This window comes from Palaemon carinicauda, chromosome 25 (assembly GCF_036898095.1).
Source record: "Palaemon carinicauda isolate YSFRI2023 chromosome 25, ASM3689809v2, whole genome shotgun sequence".
In the NCBI taxonomy this organism is placed as follows: domain Eukaryota; kingdom Metazoa; phylum Arthropoda; class Malacostraca; order Decapoda; family Palaemonidae; genus Palaemon; species Palaemon carinicauda.
Genome location: NC_090749.1, coordinates 12,393,627 through 12,402,748, shown reverse-complemented (window position 1 = coordinate 12,402,748; position 9,122 = coordinate 12,393,627). Strand labels below are relative to the sequence as shown.

General features: G+C 37.1%; 1 protein-coding gene across 1 annotated transcript; it reads right to left on the bottom strand.

Annotated features, from left to right (window-relative positions):
* Nucleotides 1-954: 954 nt before the first annotated feature.
* On the bottom strand, nucleotides 955-1,518 carry LOC137618864 (uncharacterized). The gene has a single exon (XM_068349070.1). The coding sequence runs from the start codon at nucleotides 1,516-1,518 to the stop codon at nucleotides 955-957; it is 564 nt and encodes a 187-aa protein (XP_068205171.1).
* Nucleotides 1,519-9,122: the final 7,604 nt, after the last annotated feature.

Sequence of the window (9,122 nt, the reverse complement as noted above, 5' to 3'; positions counted from 1 at the left end):
TTGTACACAGGGCCGGATTAAGAAGTCTCCGGGCCCTAGGCTATTCAGGTTGGCGGGGCCCCTTTAAGTTATGGGTAAGCGAAGCAACCCCTTCCAGCTTGGGGGTGGGGTTGGGGGTGTCGGTGTGAGCCTGTTTAAGGCCTAATTAAATATATTCTGGCTATTTAGATTAAATGTAATAGGGAAAGTACGTCAAGGCAACCAAAACCATTTACCAACAGCCATTATAACTGTCTTTTTAAATCATGCATTTTAAAGAGAATAAGCTCAAGACATCATAGTATTACTAGATTAGGCTATTGAAGTAGTGACATCATGTACCTACTATATTCAGCATCACCACTACAGCAGTATCATTCCCTTTATATATCACTGACCATTATTGTTATCATTGCATTATGCATAAGACTATCAAATCATATAAAATCAAGAAAGTAAAGAAATGTTAGATAAAGTAATGACTTATAACCTTACACCTATTACATTCAACACAGCCACTATTAGCATTCCGTTTATATGACATTTTGCCATTAAGCCTTTAATAATCAGTAAATCATTCATATCAAAAATAGGAACTCAAAGTACAGTATTTTTAGATGATTAAATCTTTGCCATCTTATACCCATCTCCTTTAACATAATAATTCCATTTTCATTATTATTTACCATTACGCTTATCTAATTATATGTTTAAAGAAAAGAAACAGAAGAATCCTAGGTTACTAAAGCAATAGCATCATACACACCTATGGTATTTAACATAACCTCTACAGTCCCTTTTTGTGATTATCATCAAATCATGCATGTACATATATCAACTTCACAGGCACTTCTTAAATAAACTAGGTTACTAAAGCATCATACACACCTTTGGTATTCAACATAACCACTACATTCCCTATTTGTGATTATAATTAAATAATGCATGTACATATATCAACTTCACAGCGACTTCTTAAGTAAATTTCTTTCTGGATTTCATATTGGCAAAATCATCAATTATACTCTGAAAATCAATATTTCTCTTTAGATCAGACTCAATGGTCAACGGGGCTAGGTTACACAATTTGTCTTGGCTCATTGTTGAACGGAGCTGGTTTTTTACTCTTTTCAAAACAGAAAATGAACGTTCTCCTTCACAGTTAGTAGCTGGAAGTGTTAGGTGAAGGCGATACACTATGTCAACATTAGGGAAGGTTTCTGAGATACCTGCATTTCTTAAATGTTTCAAAGCAGATGAGGGCGCACATTTTTCAGGTGGAGCTTTAATCTGATTCATATACCAAGAAAAATTAATTATTTCTTCAACAAATGTGTCCTGAACATCTGCTGAAAGGTGTTGTTGCAACTTTAATGCAGCTTCTCTCAATTCTGCATCTAGCATAGTAGTAATTTTGAACAGAAATCCAAACTTGTCATTGAGATTCTGGTAGATTTCTTTTCTTTTCACCAATTCTGTAATCAGTGAATCCAGAATGACGAAGTATGTAGCTGTCTTACATTTCTGCCTTGGTAGCATACTCACCCATTAGCGGGAAAAAACAACCGTTCTGATGTAAACAAAGGCGTGTTTTGTGTTGCCATCTATAGTTAGGTTTATTTATTTTAATTTTATTTTATTTCATTATTTATTTTTGTTATGATTAATTTTCAAAAATCAATTTTGCTCTCCAAACACTTGAACTTTTTAGGTAGGGACCCATTTGCACTTGCACCATGTGGGCAGTCTTGGATGAGCCCCTGAACCCCTTGAATCGCGGGGCCCCCAAATGCGCGGGGCCCTAGGCAAATGCCTAGTTTGCCTATGCGGTAATTCGGCCCTGATTGTACAAGACATAGATTATGCAAAATCTAATCATAAAGTTTTGTAAACAATAGCAAAAAATTAACAGCAATATGGAAATGATATTCAACAAACAGAAAAATTAAAATATAATCAAGATTTAACATAAATATTTTCATACACACACGTATACAAGTCCCTATGCACTGCCGACGCAAGAGGCTGGGCAATCTATCAAGCAAGAATAAATATATGAACTACACAATGGAGAAACTAAGAACTGTAGCCCAGGAAGCAATCAGGAGTACAACAACGGCAGGGGCGCAGACCTACTACACTGATAGTACCGTAGATCCTGGTATTCAGACAACAAGAGCTGCAGTATATACCAATAACCTTTTGGCCTGCTGGAGAACATCCAACAATGCCTCCACGATGCAGACAGAGCTTGTTGCAATAAAACAAGCACTAAAACACTCCATTGAAAATGAAGAACCTGTAGTCATTCATACTGACTCAAGATCCTCAATGCATGCCTTGCAATAGGAAAAGAACAAATAAACCAAGACTCTACTAGCTGATATCAAAGCACTCCTATATCAGCACAATTAAAGAGGCAGACCTGTGACTCTCAACTGGATTCCCAGTCACAGTGGAATACCAATGAATGAGAAAGCAGATGAGCTAGCCAAAAGCACCAGACACATAGAAAGAGTATAGGTACACATGGGTCACGGACCTAGTGCCTCCCCCATTGACAGACACACGCTAAGAGAGCAGGCTATATGCATCCACAGACTCAGGCTGGGGTATAAAGCAATTTGGGAGATGTTGGAAAATAATAATGAAAGACCCTGTGAATATTATGATGTCACACCACAACAGGCCCTCCGGCGTTATCTGCTAGAATGTAGAGGAAAAGTATAACAAAGAGATAACCTTTAAGCGGACATCAACTCGTAACACGCTAAGGAAAATTGAAAGAAGTGTATATGTTGAAATGTTCTATAGTTTCGTCCACCAATGGACCTCTTCTTGAGGCTTTTTTTATGCAAAGAAATAATACAAACGTTTGTACATAAAGGTAAGGTTTCAAATTGTCAAAAAAAAAAAAAAAGATAAAAGTATACTATTACTACCCTACAGGCAAAAGTTGGGTAGTAAAAGTATATCTTTATCTTTTTTTTTTTTTGTCTTTTTTAACGATTTGAAGTCTTTCCTGTATGTACATAAGTGTGTATCATTTCTTTGCATAATAAACGCTCCAAGAAGAGGTCAATTGGTGGACGAAACTGTAGAGTATTTCTCCTTATATACTTTTTTCAAATTTTCTTAGGTATACCATATATCGAGTTATCTTCATGGCAAGGAAGATTATAATACACACACACACACACACACATATATATATATATATATATATATTTATGCATATATATATATATATATATATATATTTATATATATATTCCATTTTTTACCAAATAATGAAAAGTATCTGTGTGATATTACTCCAAATGTCTGTATTTATTTGTTTACTAGTTATGTAATGGGTTGTTCGGAAATTATATTGTAATGGTAATTGGTTTCTAATGTAAATAAACAAGTGAGAGTTTTGTAAAAACTTTTCTTCTCTATGTATGTAACGAATATTGTTAGTCTCTGTTTAGCCGTCAATTTGTTTAGTAACCTCTTATTAAAGAGACCTATCATTGTTCGTGTTTCATTGCCAGCCTACAAGAGATTAAACATGGCGCAGTCAGTAGGATCTGTTCTTCTGGTGGAATGATTGTAGCAGAAGTGATTCAGAATTTAAGATTTGTTTGACACGATGAAAGAGCAACTAGAACAATTGACGGAGCTGCTGGCGAAGCAAGCGGATATGGCTCAGAAGAGGGAAGAACGATTAGCTATGATGTTAGAAACTATGATGAATGCTCAAAATGGAAATGTTAACGAAAATCGTCAATGAAGTGGAAGTGCTGAAATTTCACAAAATGATGCACAGTGCCAGTATAAAATTCCTCATAGTGCCACACCTGCACCTCACCTGTCATCGTCAGTCTCTTTGAAGGAGTTCGATGCTTGGCGGCATAAATTTGAAGGTTATGCAATGCTGACTGGAATTAAATCATTAACGCCTGCTGAACAAAGGTCGGTTCTCGCTTCTGTTTCGGATGAAGACTAGACACGAACATTGCGATATGGGCTCTCTTTTCCGGCTGATGCAGATCTTGAAACAATACTTAATGCCATGGAAAGTAACTTACGAGGTCAACGGAAAGTAATCGTCGACAGGAGAGAATTTTACCTCAGAAAACAAGAAACTGGTGAGAGTTTCGAAGATTTCCATTGTGGTATCCGGGAAATTGCAGCATTCTGCATTTTTTGTTCATCGTGTATGGACAATAGATTGAGAGACCGTATTGTTGTTGGCACTCGTGATGAAAAAGCTCTAAAACGTTTGCTAGAAGAGAAGGACCTGAATCTGCTGAAGACTGTAGATATTTGTCGAGCTTCTGAGAGTCCTAATGAGAATAGCGCTACAATACGAGGAATGATCCCAGACAGTATATCAAAAGTTTCATGGTAAAAAAGGGACTACAAGAAAACACCCAACAGTTTATACAAAAAGGAAAGATGCTTCAGATGTGGAAGAGATAGACATTCTGACATGAATGTTTGTAAGGCAAGGGACAAAAAGTGTTCCCAATGCGGAAAGATTTGACATTTTGCTGCTGTGTGTAGGTCAACAGGGAAGGAAACTTCTTCTTTGCTGAAAAAGAGTAAAGTTTCAAAGCCAAAATCAACTGGTTGTAAACTTAACAGGGTTGTACATAGGATCGTAAGTGATGTGTATGTTAACAGTGCCATTTCTCAAGCAACCCCGAAAGTTCAGATTCACATTACTCATCCAGTAGGGAACTCGTCTATACTATGGACACCGGATTCGGGAGTAGAAGCTACAGTCATGGGGTCAATGTAGCGAGATCTCTTGGCATATATCTCTATATGCTCGAACCTTCTAAAATGGGAAAGCTTTGTTCTGCTGGTTACCAGACCCTTAATTGTGTAGGAGCTTTCACTTCACACCTTTTTCTTGGTGATCAACAAACTAAAGCTGAAATAACTGTGGTGAAAGAAGTAAAGGGAGCTTTATTGAGCTGGTTTGATTCTATCGCTTTAGGAATTTTACCGGAGGATTTTCCTGTTCAAATTAATTCTCTTCCCGTACGATTGTCTGTAAATCCAGATGAAGAAAAGCACTTAAGGGACTACAAAGATAAAGAAGACTCTACTTGTTGGGAAGTTCATTCTCCTGTTGCACTTCCAAGGTGGCCTTGTGAACGTGATCCAACTGAAGGAGAAAGGGCAGAACATGCTGCAGCTTTGGTATCAGCATTTCCTCGGGTATTTGGTGCCACAAAAATACTGAGGGAGATGCATGGAGGTCCTATGTATATAAAGTTGTCCAGAAATGTAAGACCATTTGTGTAGTGCCTGTTGCTAAAACGCCAAATGGAGTAAGATTGTTTGTTGATCTCACTAAGCTTAATATGTATGTATGTAGACCCACTTATCCTGTACAATCCTCACATGATGCAGTAGCTTTGATAAGCACCGGAGCAATGTGGTTCTCTACACTAGATGCGAAAATGGGATATTTCCAAATCAAAATGGCAGATGAAGACCAGGATCTCACATGTTTTATCACCCCATGGGGTCGCTATAAATTCAAGAGAGCAGTAATGGGACTTATATCTTCAGGAGATGAATACAATCGAAGAGGAGACCAAGCTCTTGGTGATGTACCACAAACTGTGAAGATAGTTGATGATATTCTTGCTTATGATTATTCTTATAAGGATCACCTAGCCCATATTATTTCTATCTTGTAAAGATGTGATGAATATGGGATTACACTTAATGATCAGAAAATTTGCTTTGCAAAACGTGTTGTTGATTTTTGTGGATATAAAATCTCAAGTCATGGCTACACAGTTGATTCTCACAAAGTGATGGCTATTGCAGACTTTCCTGTGCCACAAAATATAACAGTGAAGCACAACCACTCAGAGATTTACTGAAGCAGCGTAATGAATGGTGTTGGACTGCACAACATGATTCGTCATTTAGGAGAATGAAGGAAGCACTTACTGCACCCCCTGTACTTGCACATTTTGATGCAACTTTACCAACCATGTTGCAGACAGATGCGTCACGACTGCATGGTCTGGGATTTGCTTTACTTCAAAAGCATTAAACGGACTGGAAACTAACGCAATGTGCCTCAAGATTCCTTTCAGATGTTGAAACAAGATATTCTATGATAGAGCGGGAAATGACAGCCGTATTATGGTCAATAAAGAAATGTCATACTTACTTGGCTGGATTACCTCATTTTGATGTTATGATAGATCATAAACCATTGATACGAGTTCTTAACAGTAAATCACTTGGTGAAATTGGAAACCCAAGACTTCAACACATGAGAGAGAAACTAAGTAATTTTAGTTTTACTGTTCACTGGCAGAAAGGAAGTGCTCATTGTATTCCGGATGCTTTATCACGTGCACCAGTTCAGGATCCTACAGAAGAAAATTGTTTGAAAGACGATGGATCCACTGATCCTTTGCATGTTGCAAAATTTAATGCCCGGGACATGCATAAAGATGGCATACTTCTAACACCTCTGAAGGACAAAACACTGGAAAAGATACGTGCTGCTGCTGAACAGGATGCAGAATACAATTCTCTTCGGGAGATTATAATGAAAGGTTTTCCTGAACACTGCCATAATTTGGAAGTAGAACTCAGACCTTTCTGGAATATACGTGATATGCTTGCTGTAGATGATGACGTAATTGTTTATGGAGCAAGACTTCTTATACCCAAGAGACTTCGACGTGAAACCTTTGAATGTCTTCATGATGGTCTTCAGGGAATTGACCGCACTAAAAGGAGGGCGCGGCAAACTGTTTATTGGCCTAAAATTGACGGAGATATTGAGAATATAATTTCTTCTTGTATCAAATGCTGTTCTCTTCTACCAAATCAAAGGAACAAACCTTTATGGCAAGAAGAAGATCAACCAAGTAGAGTTTTTGAATCTGTATCTGCATATTATTTTCATGCCATGGGTCAAACTTATCTTGTTTATGTTGATAGGTTGTCTGGGTGGCCTTGTATATCTTCCTGTCAGGGTATAGCTTCTGCAGTTAATCTAATCCGATCATTGAGGGCTATATTTTCAGATACCGGTGTTCCTGTGTTGTTGAAAACTGATGGAGGACTACAGTTTGCTGCATCAGCTTTGAGACGTTTTCTATCTTGTTGGGGAGTAGAACATCGCATTACTTCGCCATATAATCCGAAGGCAAATGGACATGCAGAAGCATCTGTGAAAATTATCAAGAAGCTGATAATGACAACTACTAAGAATGGGAATCTGGATGCGGATGAATTTGCCCGTGGAATGTTGGAGCTTAGGAACACACCTCGTGCTAATGGCAGATCACCAGCTCAAGTTTTATTTGGTCATCCCCTCAGGTCTTTTATTGCAACACATCGTCGCTCATTTGCCAAAGAGTGGCAAAGGATGGCAGAGGAATATGATGTTATAAAGTTGGGCAGTGGGCGTATTCTGTGGAGAAACCGGAAGTTCCTGAGACCACATCGACCTTTTCTACCAATATATGGATGAAGCCTTGATGCAACTTATACTCCCAATAAACCAAAGGATGGGGAGAGGTCGCAAGATGATTCTACTGCTGAGGTATTGAACATCTAATTTCGCCTACACCAGCTCCACGTCGTAGTTTGCGGCATAAGAAAGAACCTGATCGTCTACAAGTAAAATGGACAAAAATACATATGAATAAGAAGGATTTTCAGACGCTAGGCGTTATATATTACCCTAGACGTCTTAGGGGGAGGTGTCTGATATACCTCCAAATGTCTGTATTTATTTGTTTACTAGTTATGTAATGGGTTGTTCAGAAATTATATTGTAAAGATAATTGGTTTCTTATGTAAATAAACAAGTGCGAGTTTTGTAAATACTTTCCTTCTCTATGTATGTAATGAATATTGTTAGTCTCTGTTTAGCCGTCAATTTGTTTAGTAACCTCTTATTAATGAGACCTATCATTGTTCGTGTTTCTTTGCCAGCCTACAGGAGATTAAACGGTATCTATGTATTTTCTTCTTTACTCTGATATGTAAATAAATATTGTGAGTGTTTGATAATGAAATTTATTATGTTATGGTTGAATGTTTCTGTACTGCTGATGGAATTTTTTTTTTGAAATTAATTTATTTTCGTTTACTTCAAAGTCTTCATTGCTGTTAATGTGTATCTATAAAGCAAAAATTAAGAGCTGTTTACTGTATAATTTTGTAAGTCACTTAATATTAAATACTTTTTCTCCATTGTAATTAATATCATTATATATTTCGATACCCTGTAACTGGGCCTTACATTGTCGTTAGGTTCCTATAAACAAGGCCTTGGGCAGCAAAGTAATTTAAAAGCGGGATGGATTTGGAACTGGTGGGTTAGGGCTGAATGTAGGGGTGGGAGCGGGGGTGCGGTGGTTGTCACTAGGAACTTTGCCCTGGGCCGGCAGCTAAGTATGTGAGGGCCCTGATTGAACAAGAGCATTTTCTTGTCAAACCTTAATAAATGATCTGGAAAACAATCTTTCAAGAACTGCAATTGTCTCAAGACAGAGTCTACCTCCATCAAACCAAAACAACAACAAAAACAAAATTTGAGGCATCGCTCCTAACTTCCTTTTCTGGACTAATTACAGATCCAGACTGTAAGCCAAGGCTATTAACTATTTTGTAATGAATTTATACTATAAAGTGTTATATGTTACGTTAAATTTATGTACATTGTATTGCAAAACTTGTGAAAAGGGCTCTTTTTCATGTATGTTGATGTAAAAATAAAATTATTCGTTTTATTTCATATATGTTTATGTAAAAATTAAACAATTAGTTCTTATATATGTTAATGTATTTGTAACTCAAAATATCATTATGTTCTAGAACGGGAGTTCTAGATACTTCTCAAAACTACTGTACGTCGGCAGAAAAAAGGTTTTAATCTCAAAATGTTACACAGTGATGAAATTGCGTTTTTCTTCTAATAACTTTGATTGTTATAAGTATGGTGGTATTAAAAAGAAAAATGATATACATTTCTACTTTCGAAATCTGGATCTTTTCATAAGGTTTCATTCTTCCCTTCTTTAACTCAAATCGTGTTGACACTAGTCTCCAATGGGCTCTGATTATCATACTCATCACATAAGCCACTTTGAATTAATCAT